Raw genomic sequence first — 25,752 nt, forward strand, 5'->3', positions numbered from 1 at the left:
CTCTCTTACGACACTCGATCAAATAGAAACGAGACCTCTCGTGTTACTGTTCGACGGGCAAATGCGTACTCATTCGCGTAAATGGGATTTTTAGATGGGGGGCAGGTCAAGTATCAAGTGGGGGAGAGGGGGCAGGGGGGGTTCAATCTCAAAACTGCAGAAGCTGAGAATTTTTGAATCTTAGAATTCTTGAATTTTTTAATTTCTGAATCTTAGAATTCTGGAATTTTCGAATTCTGGAATTTTTTAATTTCTGAATCTTAAAATTCTGGAATTTTCGAGTTCTGGAATTTGTGAATCTTAGAATTCTGGATTTTTCGAATTTTCTAATTCTAGAATTTTTGAATCTTAGAATTCTGGAATTTTCGAATTTTCGAATTCTGGAATTTGTGAATCTTAGAATTCTGGACTTTTCGAATTTTTGAATCTTAGAATTCTGGAATTTTCGAATTTTCAAATTCTGGAATTTGTGAATCTTAGAATTCTAGACTTTTTAAATTCTAGAATTCTAGAATTTTTGAATCTTAGAATTCTGGAATTTTCTAATTTTCTAATTCTGGAATTTGTGAATTTGTGAGTCCACCCTGAGGGGTGGGGGCTCACTCCCTGCCCTACCAATTAAAAAAATAATTTGAAATCAATTTAAAAATCCTTCAATATTAATAAAAAGAAAATATGATAAATGTTCGTACCTGGATTTAAAATTAGCTCTGGTTGGATTTGAATTACCTGGTCCCTGCGAGAAGAAGAAAAATTATCATACGGCTTCCCCGTTTCCCTGGCTTCCCGAGATTCGTCCGTCGAAGAGATCTGAAAGACATTCGAACAATGTTAGAGGAGGGTTAGCAGCTTACAGTCACGATAAATCCATGCGTTCCACGCGAAAACTTTTCATCTCTGGTATTATCCTATCTTATTATTCGAGGGGATAACTTTAATCCATTATGAATCCTAAAAAAATTCCTAATTTATATAAATTTTTAACAATCATTTTTTATACACATTAATAGTGCAGCTATCTTTAAAAATAAATCTTTAGGTTGAGTCTTTTCTGAGATTGAACCGCGAGAAGAAATCACACGAGGGTGGAGACGAAGGGGGAAATTAATTCGAGATTTTCGAAGGCCTTGGGGCTCGTCGAGATTGAACGTACGCTTAGTTAATCTCCGCGGATACGAGCTGCCAACGAAACGAGCAACTTCCTGATCCTGTTTTCCTCCTGGATCAACGGATCCCCGCTTGCCCGGCCTGTCGATGTCTCCTCGTCGAGGTCTCCGCAATCACGCTTCCTTTCAATCGATCGTTCTCCATCTCCGATTCATCGAGGTCACAAACGATCATCTCCATACATGCTCGTACCACGGTTCAAAATCCATGGAGGGGTCACCGCTGACCCCCACCTTGACATATATAAATCATGATACATTATAATTTCGCAATTTGTAAAAGTGTTGCAAGGAAACACCTTGGAAATGATTGCAACCAGTTTCCCCTATGGCTCGTCAAACTGTTCCACCCCCTATGGGTCGAAGCTCTCTGTTGTTCATCAGAAGTCTCGATGCCACGGGGTGTCGAGTTTCCCGTTTAACGCGATACTTCATTAGCCACGGTGAAAACGACGGGTCGAGATGTGTCGTTGAAAAGGTTTCGGTAAATCGATGGATCCAAACACGCCGAACCCTATCGAGGCACGATGCATCATGCCATGGGGCTAGTACAGTGGAAAACCGATAGCCAAATATAGGCCCTTCCATTTTCCATTTTACTGTGGTTACAATTTTATTTTAGAAATTTCTCGCTTGTTACAATGAAAAATTTGTTTAAGAGTGACTGTGTGTTTAAAAAGGGCCACGCGTCATAAGACTTGAAAGGATTACCAGAAAGCTTAGGTGTCCCCAAAGCTATTCGAGGTGCGTAAAGGTGTGCACAGGTATACTTTCGAAAGCATCGGCACGAGACACCCAAGCCCTCAGCGTGTGGTCGATAACGGGGAGTTTGCGCTGATAGAAATCCACACTGACAGTTAAATACATTCCGCACACTTGCATTCATATTTATCGTTCCAAAAATTCCAAGACAATTGTCAAATGCAAGAGACATTTAAGATTTTACAAAGAGAACGAGTTTTCATTACTGGATAAGTAATGATGGTTAAGTACAAGAAGGAGAATTTCATGTTTTTTTTCAATTATATAAAATTTAATTAAGAGGAAAATAGGAAGTTGCTTCGAAAGAAGAAAAGTATTTCGAAACGGGAAGGGTGAGATATAAAAATAAGGAAAAAAGAGAAACGGAAACGTGATGCTTGAAGAGAGGAAATGGTATTAGTACGAGCAGCATCGTGTTCGAGCTTCTGTTGAAATCTCCGTAACCTGACACTCTGGAAACGAACATCAAGGCACAAGGTTGATGTTCCTGAGTTGTTTCAGAGTATTTTGTTCTTCCGAGTTACTCAAGTTACTCAATATCTCAAGTTCCACATCTATACTTTCAAAAACATCATAAAATTCGAAATGTAATATTAAATAGTAAAACTTTACAAGATAGTCTTCAGGGTAGCATCTCTGGAAAATCATTTCACCCCTAAAAATGACCTCGATGAAAAATTTTCTTATACCAACGTGTGCACACTTTAAAACAGTGTAACTTTGGCCTTTGAAGATTTTTCATACAATAATTAGTAACAGAGATATTTCAGAATTTCTATTTAACGATGTTGTTTGAAACAACATACATATACCTTCATATCTCCACAACCGGTGCACCTATAATAAAACTGATTATATCAAATTATTCGTCTTTTAAGGCCGCTTAAATTTTATTTGAAACATTTTATGATACAATCAATGGTTTCAAAGATATTTTACATTTACTGTTCAAAATGGGACATCCTCTATTTTCCAAAAGCAAATTCATTAATTAGAAATTGTTTAATAACGGCCCCCACACTGTTAAACATAATATTTTTGCAATAAATTAAAATCAAATGCTTATTGAAGTGTTTAGAGAGCATCAAAGAATACAATGACGACAAATGCAGTTTCCTAATTCAGTTTCGATAAGAAAAGCACAGCCTTTCAAAGGCTTCGGAGCATACTAATTCTTACGGATTGCCATTTTAATATTACCTCAGAACAGATTTCAAGACAAAAGTATCTTGCGTTATATGGTCACCTGGCAAATGGATCAGAAACGCTTTTGTGTATTTCTGTGAAAGGAAAATGGCTCGACAATGTTTAATCAGAGAAACGAAATCACTTTTATGAAACGATTACGTTGTCATTTAAAGTTATGAGATGCAATACACTGATTCCGAAATATCGTAATAGACGTAATCGTCGATTGATTGAATTTCCGTCTTTGTTGCCATTCAATGAACAATAGAAGAAAGATAAACAACAATGAGAATGTGCATACAATGCATTTGTTCTTACATAAGATCCATAAAGGTTCCATTTAAAAATATTCCATAGTCTCCTTTCCTTTTTTATTTACAAAATCAACACTAAGTGCCTGACGAAAAATACTGCTTTAAGGTAAAAATGAAAGAGCCTGTAACAGTACAGGGAGGTGATGAAAAAGATCAAGGAAACAGCCAAGTCACTGTAATTTGTTATCCTGGATGACTAAGGAGGAGCTTCTATGCACACTCTATTCAATGAAAATTCACCTTTCATCGAGGAATATTTCTTGCAACGATCAATCTGACAATGAGATTTAAGGGAAATTAATTATATGCTCAACCCCCAGGGACGTATTTTAATCAAAGCAGAATAGGGTTAACTTCCAGTTTACTTTTTAAAATTTTTATAAATATATATTAATTATGCTAAATACACCTGACTCTTTTAAATACAATTTTAGGTTATGTCGCCCTACAATTAGCTCTTAGGTTAAGTTTCTCTGGTACAGTTTACCCTACTACTTATTTCAGTGGAAGTGATGGTTGAAAGTGTCCCGACTAAATTGTCCGTTTCATTTGCAACGATCTAATAAATTACTGTAAATTATGTTTGAGACGGGGAACAGAAGATATCGAGGAAAATATCCTGATTATTTAGCATCGTTGCATTAGACGTTTCCTCACCACGTGAGACTCTTCTCGCAATTCCACCTGCGCTCGTTAAGCTACTTACAGAATACTAACTTGCGGTATCCATCAGCCGTGTGTACGATCCTTTCAGAATCTTCTCATGAGCCTGATACATCTGATATACAAGGTGTTCCAGAAACAGCACCTCAACACCTCCGCCTTTTACACCCCTCTTTCGTCATCGCAATATTTATCTAAAATAAATATTATATCATTTTATCTTGCTTTATGATCCTTAATTAGACGGTCAGAAGGTAAACAATTGCAAAAGATGGTGAAATGGAATCAGTGATTTCGTTATTCAATTATATAAGTATCCCATTAAATTTATGGCTTCATTTATAGACCTCTTCGAACGGTTATAGAATATTTTATTGCCAGTGCTTATGTCACGAAATATCCTCGATAAAATATAGCTGAAGATATCCTAATTTTTTTTTTTCAATAAAATATTAAATCGCCCTATTTGCCACTAAAATGGTTGAACAATTTTTAGATAATTTTTATATGTTCGTTTCACTGTTTGTAATGGAAGGACCTAGGTGTGAAAGTAGGGTTAAAAAAAACGTGACAGTCATGGTAATTAATGGCTGCCCGAGTTAATTCGCGTCCATGCAGAAGCAAAACAATCGGATATAATGCTATCAAGTACATCATCAAGCGTAAAGCACGTCTATTACTTCTATTACGTCCTCTTCAGTAGGCTGATTACACGAGCGCATTTTGCTCGTCCGTTTGCTAAGGCAATGCACGTGCTCCTGCTGATGTAACTCGTTACCAAAGATGGCACAACACGTGTTTTCCGTTCCAACATATTTAACGCGTCTTGCAGAAACGTAGGCTAATGGAAAAGGTTTACTATTAATTAAGAAGATATCGTGGCAGTCAAATTTCTTGGAATAATTTCATTTGATCAATTGTAATATTTTACTTGATTAAAATGTCTTTCTGACATTTCAGACATTAAGCTTCCATTTTGGATCAATCTAACCCAATCCAGTAGGTGTATCAGAGTTGAGGTTAGATCAGCCAAAAAAAACATTAATTAATAGATTGATTGTCCTCTTTGAAAGAAATGTCACCTTTGCCATTGTGGTAATCAATCAGTCACTTCATCGACTTGCACACCTTTTTCCTGCACCGATAAATCTTCCTCCTGAACGAGCAAGAAACTCTTCCAATCATTTCCCCTGGATCCTCTTCGAGAGAAAAAATTCCCCAAAACGTGTCACAGATTATCAACCGACTCGTCAGCAGCACAGAAAAAGCACGTGTCGTAGGGTCATTAAAACCATCGAAGGATGCACAAAAGGAACTGGGCTACAGTCGCCGGTCCACATTGAATAAAAGACCTCAGATCAGACAAGATGATACGTGCGAAAGATCGTTATCGACCCCTCGGATACACAGGGACCCTACTCAATCCGTGTCTGTGTTGTGCACTACAGTGCATACAGTGTCATGCCATTCTATTATAGACAGCTAACATTTACTGCAAATTTCAATTTTAGCAGGTTTAGCAACTGTTTTTAGTATTTTGTTTAACCTCCTTGGGCTACTGGTAGTGTTCTTCATTTTTTAGTAGGCTTTTATGAGGAAAATAGCGATATAGGGGCAAGTGGTCCTAATCTCTACTGGGAAGGCTTACTGTACACTTTGGCGCAACGAGGGCTTCCTTTCCCTAAGAGTGGGGATAGGCCCCACCCACCACTTGCCTAAGGGTGGGGGTAGGACCCTCCCGCCACTTGCCTAAAAGTGGGAGTAGGACCCTCCCACCACTTGCCTACAGTTTTGGGAAGATCTACACCTAATATACAAATAAGGACCTAGGTGCTTTCCTTAGTTCACCTCCACTCCCAATGCCAACAGCCCATCTTCCCATGCAGGTCAACCATCTCTGAGCGAATCGCGCCCAACGGTAGAGCCTACCTGGCTAAGGTCGTTGACCATTTTGTACTACGGAATAAAATGTTAAACCGACAGGGTGCGTAATCCTCAACTTTTGAACGACTATGTATAGACATGCCGCAATGATGCTCACGATTCGACGATACTTTCGCGGTTCGGTTTATCGAGTTCACGGGAATCAAAGCAACCGAACCGCCGGAAAAAATCTTGCTCTACAAGCATGTTCCACTAAGTTTCGCGGGTCGATCTTGCGTTACAGCGCACAAAGCGTGTAACGTTGCGCACCGCTTGCACAATTCCGCCGCGATGTACCATCAGACACATAAAAAAGAGATGACTTCAGAGGGTTTCGACACGCGTAACAGAGAGTTTCTTTTAGTCTTATTTTATTTCTGTATCTCTGCAGCGAGGGAGCAAAAAGATCAGGTAACCCCCTATGGTGGGGGGGATCAAAAGTTCCGGAGAAACCTGATCCATTTTTGAAACACACTGCTGATCTAAGGTCTCTACCGTTTACATAATAGATCCGCATGACTATAGAAAGCAAACTGAAAGCGATGCTAAAAAAAAGAATCATGTCATTTCTCGTTGTTGTGACACGTATGCACTGCGTTAAAATAGAAAGCTATTCCTCGTATCGATGACTATTTTCATCGGCGTACAACGGTATAATTATATTTCCATGCCTGCTCTGTTTCTGGTTTGAGAGCTATAACAATATCGATTTTGCAATTTGTCCAGAGTTTATGGCTAACTACAATTTCTTTGAATATTTATAATACCCTGACTGGCGCAATGAAAATGGCTACATATATCCTTGGTTTTTTCATTTGCTTTTGAATTATTAATTATTTGCTACCAAAGCAGTGTTATTAACGCCTCTGAAAGAATAGGAAGAAATAATTCATATTTTTTGGACACAATTCTGGGAAAAATGTATAATAATTCCGATATTTGTGTTCAGGAGAAATATACCCATGGATGTACAGAGAGCTTTTTCAAAAAAATTATTATAAATGTGCCTTTTACTGCTGAATTGCTAAATTTTAGCTGTGGCTATTTGGCTATCATGCTGTCCTTGTCTCTCCAACAGAGGAGCATGCAGGAGAGACAAGGACCGACCGGAGCTTCTCCGTTTCGCCGCAAGAGACCCTCAAGATCAATCCGGACTTAACCCTTAATAAATATTTTCCATTAATTCTAATCTAATTTTCAACTAACTCATGTTTTAAAATAAATAATAATCCTTTGATCCGGAGCTGTAATAACCTGGATACTTTTTTTTTTAAACGACACAGGGATTACCGTGACACGTCATTAAATACGGATTAAACAGTCACGTCTCGTTCGACCACGTCCCTTTCATTTTCGTTTTCCTCGTATCCACCAATTACCGGGTCGACTATGCTAACGCCGAATTGTTTAAAAGATAGAACCATAAACAATTTGTTCCTCTTGTCTATTGACAGGCAACCGCATGGTGGCTAAACGACATGTACCTCTCTATCCCTCTGCCATTGCCGATCAACGTGAACCCTGGCCTCGTAACGAAACCAAAAACATTTTCCACTCAGAAAGGAGCCGCTGTGTTTCTAGCCCGATTTCTGACCGAGCTCCTCAACTATCAAGAATTATTGGATAGGTGAGTGTAATTTTTATAACGATACTTTTCGATCAAGCTACGACACTCCGAAGAAACCAACGAAAAATACAGAAGAAAGAAGTCGAAATGAAAGGATTCCAGTATTCGAATCCTCCCTGCTGAAACACTTTTTAACCCCGAACGGAAGCTGACTAAGCTAATCGCCGACACGGGGCTTAGAAATCCCGGGGAGAGGAATTGGAGGTTCCCGAGGACGGGGAACATTCGTAAGAAGAACTGTTCCGTCATTCGAGCCAGTGATTCGTCGAAGGACAAAAAGAAGCCGCACTGAAATCAATTTAGCGAAGGAGCAGAAGGAAATCCGGGTTGTAAGATCCATAGGAGGCGTTTATAAAGGGACAGACCCGTCCTGAGAGAAATGTAAAGGATACTCCTACCCTTGGCTGGTTCGTATCCGCTTGCGAGCGAAGCATCCTGAACCTTACCTTCTTTATTCTTGGGAATTAACGTAAATTCGTCGAGACGTACTGTATTATTGAGGGATCTATCGTCCTCCAACATTCCAGGCATCCTTTGTACCATCGCTAATTGCTGGTTAGGTTATCTTGGATCGTGATATTAATTTCTGTTGCTATAGCGGCGGTCTGGAGATTCAACGAGTGAAATCCAAAGATGGAAAAGCGATGCAGCCTATGTGCATGGCCCAACATTATCAAATGTTCCGGATCTATAGAAGACCAGGAATAAATGGCGACGAACAAGTGATACTTGACAGAGCTACATCTGGCGATCATATCATTGTCGCTCATCATAATCAGGTAATATCACTATTAGTATCACTAATTTCGCCCCTACAGGGGCCGGCGCTTTTTGGGGACTTATCTGTCCCCATGTTGCCCAACGAACACTATCGTCCATGCGCATTGGGGATGGGTTGGCAGCACTGCCAACCCCAAACCCCGCGCATTTTTACATTTCTCCTTCTTTTCTTTTCCATACTTTTACTTCTGTAAACTTATCTCTCCATACTGTTATCGTGGTCGGTGTGTGTATGTGTTAGTGTGGTCCCTTTTAGTCGCCTCTTACGACAGGCAGGGGATACCGTGGCCGTATTCTAAGCCCCCCGAGCCACAGGGGTTCAGGTAATATCACCATTACCCTTCCTGAGTGTATCCTAAGCTCAAACAGCGACCGTAGCGCCATGCATCACATATGGCCGCTCTTAGTACTAAGCAAACGGGTCCCATTCTTTAGGGGCAACTACGATGGCTTCTAAGATTTTTTGTAATTTTCTTAATTAAACAAGTTCTCGCTGTAACTCTATATTCTTTAACAGTTCTACAGTGTACCCGTAAGGGCTCCCGATCGCGGTAGGATAACTGAGGCAGAGTTGGTCCAACAAATTTTAAGCATCATGGAAACTAAAGCTGATCCTAGAACTCCGCCAGTTGGTATCCTTACAACTGCCGAGAGGCCAATCTGGGCGAAAGCGAGGGAAGAATTGCTTAAGAGTACGTATGTAACATTGAAAAATAATTTAAATAATTAGATTGATTTCTCCGCTTCATTTTTTTGGTAACATTATTTTCGTATTTGATAAACTTTTCAACGAGAGGAAACACGAGCCACACCATTAGCGATGGTGTAATAATCTCGTAACAAGTTCTCCGGTAACCCTTGCTGCCACATGCCCTTCCACCCAGCCGCCATAATTAACCGGGCTGTACCGCGCTCACTGATATTCGCAATATCCCCATTAGCGCCCTAACTCGACCTTACCCAACGACAATCTCCGACCTACGACTACAAATCGAATAAACGCTCGTTGTAATGAGTTAACGACGATCAGTGGTGAGGTTCGTTTAAGGAACTAAGAAATATTATCATCTTGACCAAATAGCAGTCAATGCTAAACTGGGCCAAAACTTTTGAACGAGATTTTCTAATGAACAGCTGTTGATATTTTCATAAATTTATATCCGCCATTTTGAGTTTCTAAGTCACTGACCCTCCCTGTCTCTCCCTACCCCTCCTCCGCCTCTAGGACCAAAGGCCATATTAACACGTTCAAGCCCAGGGTAAGAATAGGACATGGCACTGTCCCTTTGGAATCCCTAGTGCTCCGTGATATGAGCAAGGTGGGCAATATCCATCTTTTACAGATGAACGAAATCGGCACAACTTGGAGCTGTTAGAAAAATGCCTTTGCGTGGTTTGCATCGATGACGACGTACTCCCAGCGACATTCAACAACCCCTACAACAAGGAGGATCGATGGATAGGCGATCGGGATTACGCCAACGTGCTCCACCATGCCCTCCATGGTGGAGGTTCCAGACATTTAGGGGCGAATCGCTGGTTCGACAAAACTGTCCATGCTATCCTTGGCAAGGTACGCGTAACTTTATTCCCAACTATCTCCTCGTCAGTAGAGATAACGATCATCACACGATCGTCTGTTCGTTAAAGGATGGCATGTGGGGTTTGACTTACGAGCACTCAGCAGGCGAAGCTGCATCCATATTCGACGCGTTCGAAGAGTTGACGGCCAAGGTGGACGCCATGCCACCTCCTGAAGAGAACACCATACCGTCTCATTTGCCAGCGCCAGAGAAACTCACGTGGCAGTTGTCTGAACAGAGTCTGAACGACATCAGAGATGCTATGACGTCCTTTGATGCGTGAGTGGCAATGAGAATGATCGATGAGTTCTTCTCAGGTATCCTGACTAGGTATCTTTCAATTGCAGCTTGGTGGAGGACTTGGACCTCTGCATATTTTGGTTCAAGGATTACTCGAAAGAGTTCATCAAATCCAGCAGGATCAGCCCGGATGTTTATATACAGTTGGCGTTACAGTTCACACACTTCCGGTGAGTAAGTATACAGTCAATACTACAGTGCAGTACTAGTAATGATAAGATTAGGTTAGGTTAGCTAGTCCTCCTCCAATCGGGCAGACCTCCTGGTAGTTTATTTACAAGGACTTAAGTATTCCACGTGAAACGTATGATTTCGTATAGGTTACATGGAAATTTGGTCGCCACTTATGAGAGCGCAGGAATTCGAAGATTTGCACTTGGAAGGGTCGACTGCATCAGGGCAGCGAGTCCGGAGGTACTGAATTGGGCAAAGGCAATGTGCCAAGGGGATCCTGAAAGCCAAACGACGAACCAGCAGAACAGCGGCCCAGACGAAGGCACCAAAAGAGTTCAGTTCACCATTTACAGTGTAACTGAATCTTGCTTGTATTCCGTAGAGATTGATGTTTGTGTCCCATGGAAAGTTTTTCTGTTTTCCATCATCCCTTTGCATGTCTGTCTCTTTTGAGTGTTTTAGATTAATTGTTTTACGAAAAAATTTAATTTGCAGTCTAATATTTTAGACTGAACAAATACAGGAAGGAAAAGAACACCCCTGAAAAAGGGCAATCAATTAGGTCTAGTCTCTTTATGTTGTTAGTTCTCTTTCCTGTTCAAGTGTTTGCCCGGCTCTCGAACAGCTTCGGGCGAGTTTCATGGGAATTCCCCGTTTGCTTTCTTTTCATGGTTCCCTCCAGCTCGAAGAACAGAGTGAGCTGTTGTTTCTCATTTATCGCCCTGTTATTTCAGCCGTTCTGTTCTCCGCAATTACACCAGTGTTCAACGAAAATGCACCGCAATGAAATAAATCCTCGTTCTTCCCATGATACTGTTCCGTTCAAAATAGGCGTACCAAATTTTAAGTCAACACCACTTATCACTAATTTTTAGGTTATGTACGAAAGAATGATCCACAGCATTCGCTCCCTTTTGTTTACTGTCCATACCATATGTGATAGAAGTTGTTATTTATTGGCAATTAAAACAGCGTCTCTCTGTGATTTTTCAGCAAGAAAGAATCAAGGAGCTGTTCGACTTGGCGGTACAGAGACAGACCAAAGAGATGACCGACAACATCACTGGCCAGGGAATCGACAACCATTTAATGGGTCTTCGTTACACTGCCAAAGAAGTCGGAGAACCGATTCCAGAGCTCTTCACGAATCAGGCTTACGAAATCATCAATCATTTCTCTCTTTCCACGTCACAGGTTGGTAACCATGCTTGCCACTCAACGGGGACACCCCAATTATTTTCCTACTAACTTCAGTCGTTTCCTTTTTCCAGGTGACCACGAAAAACGACGCCATCGTGGGTTACGGCCCAGTGGTACCTGATGGTTATGGCTGTGCTTACAACATCAGAAACAACGGCATCATATTCTCTGTGTCTGCTTTCCACAGCGACGGTAGGACAAACGCCACGCGCTTTGCCCGCACCTTGGAGCAGAGCCTGCGGGACATGTCGGCCATGTTGAAACAGGCTGGCCAACGATAAAGGAAAGTACTAGAGTCAGTAGTCACAGGTAAAAAATAACGAATCGCCAACGAGACGAGTCGAGCTCGTCCATGAAAGTATTTATCGTAGTACGAATTAGTAGAAAGAAACGTTTGTCTACTTGCCATTGCAAGATGTTGTATATATGGACCTAGTTGCCATTAACTCACACAGGTTGGTAGGCATTGTTGGTTTGATATTCTATCCCGGTCCGTTCGGGTTGACGCTATCGAACGGACCCTAGCTAGCAATTTTACATATCGTAAGCATAGTTTTATTTCCGCCATGGTAGGTGGAAGCTTTTCCTAGGGCGGTCAATTTAACGACGACCACGTGAAACGTGAATCCATGATGATTTTTAGGAAATTATTCTTCCAGTTGTACTCGCATTCACATACCGGTGCTTAGATACATTGTGCCATTTGGAAGAGAAGCTTTTTTCTATCGTTCTGCCAATTTAGATATCTATTCTTGTGAATTTATCACAAGGCCATTGCAACCCTGTCGCTATTAATGCCGACTTAATCGGCCATGGCATTTTTATGACCAAAGAAAGCTCCAAGTATTCCGTTGGTATTTAAATAAGTTTTTGCATACTGGTGATGGTAAAAAGCTTATTTAAATATTGACAGAAAAGATGGTAAGCACTTTTAGTCTGTAGATCAGTCGGTCATTGTTAAACGCTAGTCCTGTTATGTCCGAGCGCTGGAAGTTCCTTTCCTCTGAAAACGACTAGTCTTATCGTTATCGTATCGCTGTTGATTGTAATTGTTAATTAACGATAGTTCGTGTACAATTTATTAGTTGTAGCATACTGCGAGCTACGGTTGTTTAAACGAATTTGATCTCACCATTTTATGTGTTCTAGAGAACTGTAACCTTCGATGTAACCGAGAGATTAGACAAGTGATATTTTAGGGATACGGTTTAAGAACTACTTGTAACATCTGCCCGAGTAGCCTTCATTTTAGAATAAATCGTGAATAGGTTTACAAGCAATGAGATGTTTCTTTTTATAGTTGACGATTTTTATCGATTATATACGTCTATCTCGTTAGAAAGTTAATTGTATATTGACCATTTCGTTTAATTTAAAACAGGCGTTCAATAATTCTGAGCAGAAAATTTCTGGTCCGATAGTGAATTTACATGAATCAATGAGTTGAAAATGGAGACTAATTTTTTTCCATAGAAGACCTTGTTTCTGAATAAATAGGTGTTGAAAGTTTATCGAAATTTCAAATATTTAAGAAAAACCGCCATTTCTTCATAAAAGCGTCACCTAGTGATGAAAACGAGAACTAAGAGTAACAGTAGTTTTTGCGCCTTTATCGACGAAATCAAGAAGCTCATATTTAGCACCTACCAGTAGATGACGCCACTTGTTTTGGCGGTTTTCTTTTTTTAAATATAGAAATATCGATGAATTTTAAACATCCGTTTATTCAAATATGAAGCCTTCCATGAAAAAATATGACTCTACAATTTCGACTTATTTTTCCATGTTATTGTTGGATTTTAAATGGCATCGTCGATCAGAAAAGTGTTAACGTCCTTTTCATTTCCCATAATAAAGATAATATTGTCTGATCGTGTGAAATCCTTGATATATGGAACGAAAAGATAGAATACACGAGTAGGGACTGAGAAAATAAGTTGGTTAGGTAGAGAAAAAGATTTCTAGCGCACGGACTTCGTCTGTCGCAACACATTCTAAAAAACGTGGCCAATGTTGGCGCCCGCACAGTAAACTCTTGTCCAATTCTTAGGTAGGTCGGCGGTTTGCCTTTCTCGATAGACCGGTGAACGTTGACGATAGCTCTCTATCTCACTATCGCGTTAATCTTCTACATCTAATCAACTATTCTAATTAAAATTACTTCCCCCCTCCTTGAGCACCGAGCTCTGAAGCGACGAATTCGAGGTAACTTCTTCCCTGAATATAAAAGTATTAACTCTCTAAACGGCATTGTTTATTTAGATGAGAAAGTGGTGGAAAAAAATATAACGTACTTTACGCAATCCGTATGCGAATTGTACGGTGCCCGTACACTCCCTCCTGCCATTGGCTGCGATGCAGGAGTGGGAACAGGCCGTTGCGTGACGGCCTTATATAACCTTCTCGGGGCGCGCATGCGCAGTTGCGTATCAAGCGGCGCAGCGTTGCGCGCGCAATCTGAACACTGCTATGCAGAAAAATATAAAATTTCCCAATTGCCAAGAGCTACGTTTTTCTTAATATAATACAAATTTATAAATACACGCACTTACCATATGCAGCGTCCTCTTTCTATTAATATATCACTTTCTCAGCTCACTAAAAATAATCTGCCACTTGGAGAGGTGATACTGTAGTAAGTTTGTCGTTTAACGCTATACCCTAACACTAGCATCGTATGCTCTCGCCTTGTATCAAATTGTTATAGTTCCATTAATAATTTAGAAGCGAGTAGAGAAACTATATGTGCACATCTATACATACAGCACAACACACGTGTTACATGAATACAAAGCACATCTGTTGACTTTATTCATATTTTATCAAGTTGTTTCTTAGGCTTCGTTGAAAACTAATTCTCCACTGTACAAACACACGCGTACGTTAGAATTGCCATTGAAAGAATATGCAGTTTTATCAATATATTATCTGTTACGTATCAGATCAGAGAGTTTAAAAGAATTTTTCTTCGTTTTTTCTACACACATGTGTGAATCTTTGACGAACGCGAGGAATTGTGCTAGTTCCTTTATACAGTTACTAAATAATAATATATCATATATATATATATATATACACGTTTACGCATACACATATATGTATACACATATCAAAGGCACACGTTTAATGCATAACAGAGAATGTACATCTGTTTTCGCGCATATCTTCGTGACATATTGAAAGTGTTCTATATTTAGTTTTAAGATACAAATACCTATTAAATTATAAGGTAAGGTGGAACGTAAGATGTTGTTAAAGATAATTCTAATCGCATAATCGTTGCGATCGCAACCCTGCGGCCAAGAATATCGCGCATATCAGGCGAAAGCCAACTATAGTGATAATTTTATCGAATAGGATACATCCCTGTAAATCGATAGAATTTAATGAAAATATCTCGTACGAAGACCACTATCGTTAATACGAAATTACTATACAGGGTGTTAGTCCTTTAAGGGGATGGTAGTTGGGGTGATTATGAACAACATTTTCCTTTGCAAAAATGTTGTTTGAAGCTTCGTTTTTGAATTATTAAGGAAAAACGCTGGCCAATCAGAGCGCGCGTAGCGCGCGGGCTCAGGGACGGCAGCCTCGACTCCTGCGCCCGCGCGCTATGCACGCTCTGATTCGCCAGTGTTTTTCCTTAATAATTCAAAAACGAAGCTTCAAATAACATTTTTGCAAAGGAAAATGTTGTTCAAAATCACCCCAGCTACCATCCCCTTAAAGGACTAACACTCTTTCTGGGACACCCTGTATAATAAAATGTGATAAAATAAATGACCAGGTTTCAATGAAGACATGCCAAGAAAATAAGATAACTTTGAAATAGTCGTCTTCGTATGCGATACGTCTAATGTAATAAACTCGTTAGCACATTTCACTTTCTGTTCATACAGAAAGCATACACAGCATACCTCTGTAATTAACTAATTTGCGGCAAGTATGTTGTATTATGTGTACGTTTTCCTGTGCAAGAATAAACACAACTGTGACACTAGCTGTTCCTTTTTATTCTCGTTACAATCTAGTACAAATCTCCAATTAACTTTAGAAAATAATTTAAAGTATATTATAGAGAATGGAATGTTATAATATGTATGATTACATGTAAAAACCTTAATTCAAGCACTAAGTAAAATCTTCTCTTTTTTTTTGCATTTTAATACTGCAAATTACTTGACTTTTATACGCTTCTAGGAACTGCACAGTTATATAAATAAAAAAATACACCTTTTACGATAATTGAGAAAATTAAGCGATATAAAAATAGCTTTTAAGTAACGATTGCTAGTATATTTAACCTGATACAGGTAATAACATTGTTACAAGATTTCCGATGTTTCCTGATCGAAAGAATCGAGAATTTTACATTTACAATCATGTCGGATGACGAGCTACTACTAAGTCAGCATTTACATCCTCGTACGCTTGCGCGAATGGAAGTGTTAGTAAGGAATTAGCAGTTAATCTTCTCTTTGGGTCGTGTTGCAAACACTTTTTAATTAAATCAATCCCCTCAGCTGATAAACTTTTTGGCAACGCTGGAGTCTCACCCATCCCTACCTACAATATTCAAAAATAACAGTAGATACAATTATTTATGCAATGCAATTGTTATAGCATACCTTAAACATAATCTGATAATTTGAATCATAGTCTGACCAAGGCCTTCGTCCACTGGCCATTTCTATCACGCAACAACCAACCGACCAAATATCAGCTGCTCTTCCATGACCACTGCTCTCTGACTTCATGAACACTTCCGGTGCCATGTAAGCTGTGTACAATTGGTTAATTTTAAAGAGATGCTTTAAACATAGAATTTTCCAGATTTTACTAACCTTGAGTGCCAACGAATCCTTGCAATTCACCAGGCATCGTGGTGTGAGCTTTAATTTGCACCGCGCTTCCAAAGTCTCCAAGTTTCAGGCAATTACCCTCGTCGGTTAAAAAAATATTTGCAGCTGTAGAAAATAGAGACTGATTCAATGAGGCGAATATTCAGAAATCGAAGGACTCGGTATAACTGAGTTTACATTTAATGTCGCGGTGTACTATTCCATGACAATGTAGCACTGTAACTGCCAAGAGTAGTTGATGAGTATATTTCCTGACTAATGATTCCGGTAGCCCATTCCCACTGCCAGCTACCAAACTTTCCAAGGTTCCTTCAGCACAAAATTCCATGAATATTAACATCTCTTCCTGTAATGAATAATATCGTTTAACGCTTGTTAGAAACAGAATGATTGTTAAGAGGTGAAGTGTTCGTACTCGATGGATTTCTAGGCCATAATATCTGACTAAGTGTTTGTGTTGAATCCCTTCGAATATCTGCAACTCCTCAGCTACTCTTCTGATCGCCCTGTGATCTCCAGGTTGCAGCTGTACCTCTTTCATGGCTAACAACTCGCCGGTTTGATTGTTCACCACGGTATACACTTTGCCGAATCTTCCTTGACCTAGAACGAACAGTATTAAAGGGTTACGCCTGGTTGGGATTGGGTAATTTTCAAGGTTTTATTTTGCCGTCCTAAGTACATGTTTTAAAGTAGTTTTAAGATTTTTTTAAAAGTAAAAAAAAGTGATTCTCGAAATCGGCGGTGGCCGTATCTTCCAAACCGCTTATTGGAAATCAAAACCAAAGAAGATTGTGTTAGTATATTGTATTGTCAAGGACCTGAACAAAGGATTTTTAATTTCGTTGAAAGAATTTTTTTTATCGCTATAAAAACAAAATTTGACCACTTCGAAAATCGGATTTTTCAGTAAAATTCTTGTCATTTTGGTGAAAATTAAAATTTCGCAAAACCCTTCGTTCAGACCCTTAACAATACAATATACTAACTGAATCTTCTTTGGTTTTGATTTCAAATAAGCGGTTTCGAAGATATCGTGGCCTCCGTAAGAAAAGGGCGTTCTTAAAAAAATCTTAAAACTACTTTAAAACGTGTATTTTTCGATGGTATATTTCACTTCATAGTAAATATTTTTAGGACGACAAAAAAATCTTGAAAATTACATTTTCCTGATCCCAACTAATATTGAAACAAATGCAAACTTTACCTATTTTAATACCCCTTTGCCAGGTAAACGTGACTCTTCTCGCTTTAATATGCACCCTATCTACAGCCTTTCTATCTGTAACTTGACCGATAAGTTCACGACTCTTTAGCCTCTCGTCAATATCACATTCTACCTTTCTTATAGCCCGAACAATTCTCTCCTGACGGGATATACTACGATCGAACGTGTTCAACATTATATTTCCATCGACTATGCTCGGCGAAGAGGATTTCTTAGGATTCGACGGGACATCGGGGGATTTAAAAGCGTCTCTAGGCTTCTGGGATATACTCGCGGTTCTGCTTCTAGCGTGACAAGGCGAAGAAGCTCTCGAATGAGATGACAATCTTCTTATACCTAAAATAAAGTATATTTAATAGAAATTAAACGAAAATATAAAGAAAGCGTGATTTGGCACTATAAAACTGAAACTGTACTCTCTGTTTCCACGTTTGACGCTATGTTCGCGCTTCCAACGACGTGCGAAATGCAACGATCCATACAGGTTTTCAACTCCTCGAATTCCTGGTCGCTCAGATGTTTAGTATTATGCGGTTCGCACACCGTGATCAAGAACTCTAAACCTTGGTTCGCCCATCTGGGCCTCAAGCCCCGACCCCGCTCGCACCGTGTCCGTACGAATTCCATCCAGAGGAAAGCGAAAGATACCAAGCCCCGTGCTAAGACAGCTTTCTCCTCAAGAGCAAATAATTTACAGGTCTCCTTGTAGTAATCGAAACCCATCCGATACGCCTGATGAAGTATTTCTCTGGCTCTGGAACGAAAAGCGAATCTGTCGCCCTCGGAATTTGGTTCTTCAGCTTTTTCAAGGTCCCGTTGGAAATTGGTGATTACCGCTGTTATCTGGTGTCTCAAAGACATCACAGTTTCCTAAAATAAATATACAAACATTATTATGCAGAACCAGGGTGGTAGAAAAGGAAGTTTACCTTCAAGATTGTTAATGATTCTTCCAAGTCCTTGTTAAAGAAAGCCCATTTTTCAATATCACGTTTCAAACACCTGGCCAGAGTGACACTCTTAACGAGCTTCTCTCGAGACTCCACAAACATCCCTTGCCATTCTCGACCCACGAACATAAAATGAAATCTGAACCACGTGTAAGGATAGAGAAGACATTTTTAAATGTATTAGGTTGTGTAATAAATTCCCGCCTTTTTTGTATTTTATTTTTTTCAGCAATTTTGTGTTTTGTTAGGTAAAGTACCAACCTATCTGTTTCAATTTTTCAAATAAAATTAATTTAAATCAATTCTCAGGTTTTTGAAATGGAAGCTTTGACATCTGAAAATGAATTTTTCTGCCTCCTGGAACTTCCACTAATAGAGCAAGAAAAAGACTTGCGAATGCATATAAAAAAAATTTAAAGAAAATTTAAATTGTAAAGATTGAAATTTAAATTAAAAATAGTTTTAAAAAAATTTCTAATATACTTTACCTAACAAAACACAAAATAAAATACATTAGAAAGTATAATATCAATCTGTTCTTACTTGCATGACCAGTCGTCATCATCGCTCCAGTCTTCAGTAGTCTCCTTGATCTCTCTTGGTCTCTCGTTAAGGAACTCTTTCACCTGCTTGATCATCGTTTTGGCGATTTCACTGCGAATAAAATAGCAGAATAAAATATGTGCAATAAATCAGTGGAATCTCTAAACAGGATACTCTTACCAAAATTTAACTCCAGCTATCTTGTAACCGTTCAATATATTTCCAGCTATCGATTTTACAAATATCCACTCGTCCATGATTAAATTTTTATGGAAACTATCGTGTTGGACCATGTCCACCCACTGCTGCAAGTAGTCGAGGTACACCTCGAAGACAGCTTTCAAGCTTTCGTCGAAGTCTTTCACGTCCTCTTGGAACAACAATTGATCGCAGCTTTCGTTGTCGCTGGCAACAGCCGCGCAAGAGTGGGCGGAAAATCTGTCGCGATGAATGCAAGCTATTCGAAGACCCTCCCTGAGTTCGCGCATCAGTTGCCTGACGGATAAGGGGCTAGGCTGATCCGGTTTTTGTTCCAGTCTCATTCGCAGAAATTCGTGGACGACGTCCAATGGAACCCGGGACAAAAACACGAAAGCTGCTCTATAGGATGGAAGATTCAATTCTCTGGCCTCGGTGCTCCACACACCGTATCGACGTAGCTCTTCGTCCCCTTCGTACTCTTCGCTCGTAGCGTTACCACCTTCGCTCACGTCGCTTTTCTCCAGCGTCAGTCTTGCTTTCCTTAGAACAGAGGTGTGCAGCCTCTCGAGGAAATTTAAACTCTTCCTCAGCCCTCTGGTCTTCAGCACATCCTCGATATACTTTCTATAAGCCTGCCGGTCGAACTCGACTAAATAGAAATCAAGCCGCTCTGTTTTATCGTCGTCCAGACAGGTCAGAGAAGTCTCAGGGGTGGAAGGCCACGACTGGGCGAAAGACAAACCGACGGAAGAATTGTTGCTATTGTTGCTATCGGAGGGACTGGTGCTTTCCTCCTGCGGATTTGACACCTCGAACCGTACCAAAGTACGCCTGTGCTCCAAGGAATCGACGGTATCCGAGGATCTCGAGCTTATCCCAGAGTCACCGTTATCGTCGTGCTTCTTCTTAGTGTGCAACATCATCAGTAATTTTCCCAATATTTGCAATTTCAATCGATGATGTTTGGTCATATTGTACCAGAGACACATGGCCTTCACTCTGCCGGTAAATTCTGTGCTTTTGTATAACGGATATTGCGCGGCCAAAGCCTGCGACGACGGATATAGAGACTCTGCCACTTCCAATCTTGCTAATAAACCTTCTACTTGCTGCAACGCCTCACCCTGGGCTCTCGCACACGCTCTACAGTACATAGAAAGACACCCCGGACAGATACCCAGCTCTATGTTCGGGCTTGATCCAGAATTCGCAACTCGGTCCACGCATTTACCGCTTATATTGATCCAGGGTGTATTACCGTTCTTTACACTGGCAATAGGATCGTATCTGTAAAGGAACAGCTTTGTTACTGTAATTTGCTCTATCTTTAGAACATCAATAACCCCTTACATAATTCACCTGTACTCCATTATTTCTTTAAGCAAACCTTCCAGTGCCTCCCGCTGTTTGCACAAGTACTCGTCCTGAGCCATTGGATTGCGATCAGCGTGATGGGCCTGCAGTTCTAACCATATTAGGTCCTTCAGCTCGTTTTGCCAGCTGGTCTCCTCGTGGCTTATTTGACGCCTGCAGTTTCGTTCCGTACTTCCCTGCAAGATATTAAAAGAAAATAAACAACGAAGTAACATGAATTATTGATATAAAATAATAATAAAATTATGGATTATTTATTCAAACTATATCCATTTATATGTTAATTAATTAAATATCTCGAAATTAAAATTTGTTTTATGGTATTAAAATTATTAATATATATTAAAGATTAAATATTATTCAATTTTAATGATATCTAGTTTCTTTTTGAATTAAATTGCATTTATATATTTTTAACTGTACCAGTCTAATGAGAAAAGAAAAAGTATCGTGAAATATTTCTCGCTCTTTAAGGCTCAACGTTTTAGGAGACTGTGCCGCTGATTCATTGTTATCAATGACCAGATTTGGTTCGTCGGTTTCAACCCTTCTCTCCTCTACGCCGACGGGCTTCGATCGAAGACAACGGAATCTGTTTTTAGTTTCTACTTTGATGTGATTAGGCGTCGACACTTGTCCGTGATCAAATTTCTCAGCATAATCGTACGCCGCCTTCATGTCGAGCTTCAAATCTCTCTCGCTGCCGCGCAATACTTTGAAAATTCTTTTACACTTCCGGCTTCCCTCTTTCACCATATCCTGATTCGCCTCGTTCTCGCAATCTCTATCGGCCTTATCGCACATCTCGTTGAATATTATACTGTCCAGAGTGTTTCGTCTGCGAACCAGCAGTTTCGACGGTGTCTCCTTGTCTAACGATTTCGTATCTCTGAAAGCAAATAATACAATCAAAGTTAAAATATTATAATTATTTTTCGATTCAAAATCATTTTTTTTTTTTTTCGCCCGTGCAGAGGCACGACGATTATACTTGATTTTCTTTGTTTGAAATATTGTCGCAATATTTCTTCTACACCTGTAAAAACACATCAAACACTTTGTAATTTATATTGCGCTAATGACATTAATTTTTAATACAAATGGGTGCTTCTGGTTATAAATGATAATAGTGAAAATTTAAATCCAATTAATATTAAATTACAGTATATAGAAATTAATGGATTGTTTATTCAAACTATATCCATTTATATGTTAATTAATTAAATATCTCGAACTAAATATATAAAATTATTAATATGTATTTAGAGATTAAATTTTATTCAATTTTAATGATATCTAGTTTCTTTTTTAATTAAATTGAATTTATATATTTTTAAAAATAAATTTTATTAAAAAAAATTATTTTTGGAAATATAAATAATTTATGGGATAAACTGTAAATTAATATATAATATTTTATTCTGTTTACATCAGAATTAAAAAATATCAAATGTTCGTTTCGCAATATAATTTATTATCGTATAAAGTTCCTTCATCGGCCGCAAAAAAGACAGAAAAAAAGTGTAAACAATGTTCAAGGAAAAAGTAGAATAGTAAAGTGGCTATAAAAACAAAATGAACAAACTAATTAACTTACCCTCCATTAAGTTTCTGTTTCATATACCTCTTCTTGCGATTCAGACGAGTTCTCGGCGGTGTCTGTCCGTAAATATCGCACATGGCTTGAATCGATTCATCGAATTCGTTCGTCGAACTGCCCGAACCTTTCTTACTGCAATAACAGAAACTTGTTAAAACGCAGAAATTCTAAAACTGTAATGTAAAACAAATACCTGCACGCCTAAAACATTATATAAGCAAAGTTAAAAATCTAAGCGTTACTCTAAACATTCGTAGAAAAAATGTTAGTTCTAATTTATCGACATGTACATACACTGCCGTCCATAAGTCACCAGACACTCTTTGAAACGGAATACTCTTTTTAAAATTGGACCAAATGACTTGAGGTTTCTCGAGAAGCTGTAGAAATTAATTTACTAAGATATGTGCTTTATTTTGCATTATTATTTTCTAATTGTTATTATATTATTTTATTATCTAATTATTATTTCCTATTTATCTAATTATATCTATGATTATATAATAATTATCTGATTATTATTATATTATTATTGTTATATTATATTATTATACTATTATATTGTTTCTAGTATTTTTGTTTTTCCATGTTTTGCACAGATCAGCAATAGCGAGAGCATTATGTATCCATTCATAAAAAGGACCATGCCCGTACATTCAAATGAATGAATAAAAAATTACAATTTGTTAAAATTGTGAAAAAAAATAGCGAAAGGTAATTTTTCAACTTTTTTGTTCAAATAATTATTTGAATCTACGAAAGACATTTTACATTTTCATTATAGACTAACAGAAAAAAGTTGAAAAATTTTGCACTATTTTCTACCACTAGTTTTTTTTCACGATTTCAAGAAATTGTAATTTTTTAAAAAGAAAAAAGCACATATCTTTTAGAAGCTAAATAAAACAAAATATATATCTTAGTAAATTAATTTGTATAGCTCAGTCATTTGGTCCAATTTTAAAAAGAACATTCTGTTTTAAAGAGTGTCCGGTGACTTATGTACGGCAGTGTAAATACGTGAGTAGTTAGAAATTGAAACAGTACATCATGAGTACATTTAATCTAATTTTACATCGCGCTGAGACAGATCAATAATAAATTTTATTACGTTTCGTTACACTGAAATAGACCGAAGTACGAACGGAATACAATTGAATGTATATATTCGTTTTGAAAATTGAACGCGTAGAGTGGTCACTTGTGATTCGAACGTGTAAATGCATCCAGATATGTCAAGTATGAATAAATTGTACGTGTCACACACGCGATCATATTAAATTTCGCTAAAAAACATTTGTGACAAACGTAGGTTAGCGACGGAAGAAATCATGCTGAAGCAATATCATGAAGCGTTGGTGACATGACGACAAGTATCATCACTCCGACGACAGTCGTTTCGCGTGGCTGTTAAATTTTCCCTAATGGTTTCTAGTAACAATACACCGGTCTATCTTCGATCGTTAAAAATCGAACAGCATGTAAACAAATGATAGAGATTGTACTAATCGAAAATCAGCCGGCAACTACTCTCGTGTTACTCCGAATCTCATGAATTGTCACGTGTTAATTCAAGGACGCAAAAAACTTACCCAACGTAGTTGGTGTCCTCATCGGAGGAACCTGAGAAAAGATTTTCAGCATCATGGCTTCGTTTATCGTAACCCAACATTCTTCTTACACACAAAGCGCATCGCAGCCGAGACAACGCTGATGTTCGTCGAGAAATTTGGCGCAGGTGCAATATTTATTTGCGCTGTTGCCGTTTAGAATGAAAACAGGTGTTTGATGGAGTAGCGATCACATGACAGCGCGCGGGATTTTCAAAACGCTCAAGATTTCAATCCACCGTTCACTGTGTATGACAAAGAAACAGAAGCAATAATTAATGATAATTTAACGAATAAATAATAGGAACGCTAAAATCTAACGATTGGTTACATTATAAATTACAATGGGTACAATAATCGTGTATCCAAGAAGTGTGATATGATTTTTTTTATTTAAACAATGTCTAACTTTTTTTCAGCAAAGTACAAGTGATTCTCATATATCCTCGCACCAACAAATAATGCTTTCAATAAAATACAATGTCTATGCGTCTTTGTGGTCGTATCTTGTGTTGTATTTTGTATGCGTTATTTTAATTAATCAATAATACTGCTACAAAGATCATTATTTCATTATAAAAAATGGAACATTCAAAAGTACTTTTGATTCAATTTGATTGTTTCGTCGGGAAATATCGTCAAGCATCAAGGGCTATAAATATTCTTTCAAGAGACAGTAGAAATGCACTTTTCTTTTCTCTCTCTCTCTCCTACCATATTTTTACACGCTTGGATATGTAAAGAACGAAATTATAGCACCGTATAACGTTGAACTCGATGCGCACCGTAGAATACATATGTAAATTAAATCCTTGATAATCACCTCATGAAGGTACATAATACCAATTTACATACATCATATTTCAAGCCAAAATTTAGCTAGTTAATTTACATATTTACAGTTAGTAATCATGCAGAAAAAAAAAATGTTAAAATTGATCTCCTGTTTATTACCTTCACAAGGAAATCATTTATATAAAGTGTTTATAAATCCACGTTAGGGTTGTTCATTAATTTTCTTGTATATGAATAAATACCACGCTTATTCATAATGTTATAAGGAATATAGGCCTATTTAAGTACATTTAGAATGTGTATAGAAAAAAAAGAAACCTTCCTTTACAATTGAAAATTCTTACAAATTTTATATAAATAGGTGAAGATCCCCAACGTAGATGAGAAATGTTTTACAAGAAATTTATTTGGAATGTCTTAAGATTAGCTTTCGTGCCAAGCGTTTAATGGTTTAAGAATATTCAAATAAGGTTTTTATTTATAAAAATGCTGTCTGTTTATATTTTTTGAATATTAGAGCATGACGTTGTATTGTACTAAATACTTAGTTATTGCTATGCACATTCGACATCTTATTCTTTTTTTTAAGAGTACAAATAGACGACTATAAAATGCTTTGCTTCGATTTTCATTTAATATTATTTCAGTAATAACACTACTAGATTGTAAATATTAATAATAATAATATTAATAATAATAATAAAATAATATAATAATAATAACACTACTAATTTGTAAATTGTAATTATTAAATATAATCAAAAAATATTTATCATTATTTTTTTCCTGTACTTTCCCTTCGTATTAACCGTAATATATGATGATGATAAATGTAATGAAGTATAAATTCCAATACAATGATCTGCTTTTTTTTTCTTTTTTTCAATTTTCTTCATTTTCCTTATTCAA

General features: G+C 38.1%; 2 protein-coding genes across 2 annotated transcripts in view; one reads left to right on the plus strand and one right to left on the minus strand.

Annotated features, from left to right (window-relative positions):
- LOC114879061 (vesicular acetylcholine transporter) overlaps window positions 1-15,680 on the plus strand; it is a 48,615-nt gene extending 32,935 nt beyond the window's left edge. Inside the window, exons 5-13 of the mRNA XM_029193567.2 lie at window positions 7,471-7,643; window positions 8,242-8,422; window positions 8,941-9,115; window positions 9,767-9,996; window positions 10,074-10,285; window positions 10,354-10,476; window positions 10,627-10,813; window positions 11,474-11,674; window positions 11,752-15,680. Coding sequence (XP_029049400.1) covers window positions 7,471-7,643; window positions 8,242-8,422; window positions 8,941-9,115; window positions 9,767-9,996; window positions 10,074-10,285; window positions 10,354-10,476; window positions 10,627-10,813; window positions 11,474-11,674; window positions 11,752-11,961 — 1,692 coding nt within the window. The 3' untranslated portion in view covers window positions 11,962-15,680. The remainder of the gene's footprint in view (window positions 1-7,470; window positions 7,644-8,241; window positions 8,423-8,940; window positions 9,116-9,766; window positions 9,997-10,073; window positions 10,286-10,353; window positions 10,477-10,626; window positions 10,814-11,473; window positions 11,675-11,751) is intronic.
- LOC114879059 (mitogen-activated protein kinase kinase kinase 4) lies at window positions 15,673-25,542 on the minus strand. The gene is made up of 14 exons (XM_029193561.2): window positions 24,031-25,542; window positions 22,436-22,570; window positions 21,262-21,727; window positions 20,824-21,014; window positions 19,444-20,751; window positions 19,264-19,374; window positions 18,700-18,859; window positions 18,187-18,640; window positions 17,750-18,106; window positions 16,958-17,145; window positions 16,720-16,888; window positions 16,525-16,647; window positions 16,309-16,460; window positions 15,673-16,246 (listed from the first exon to the last, which is right to left on the minus strand). Exons 1-14 carry the CDS (start codon window positions 24,108-24,110, stop codon window positions 16,061-16,063), a joined length of 4,080 nt encoding a protein of 1,359 aa, XP_029049394.1. The 5' UTR covers window positions 24,111-25,542; the 3' UTR covers window positions 15,673-16,060.
- Between the last annotated feature and the right edge of the window lie 210 nt (window positions 25,543-25,752).

This window comes from Osmia bicornis, chromosome 16, assembly GCF_907164935.1.
Source record: "Osmia bicornis bicornis chromosome 16, iOsmBic2.1, whole genome shotgun sequence".
Taxonomy (NCBI): domain Eukaryota; kingdom Metazoa; phylum Arthropoda; class Insecta; order Hymenoptera; family Megachilidae; genus Osmia; species Osmia bicornis.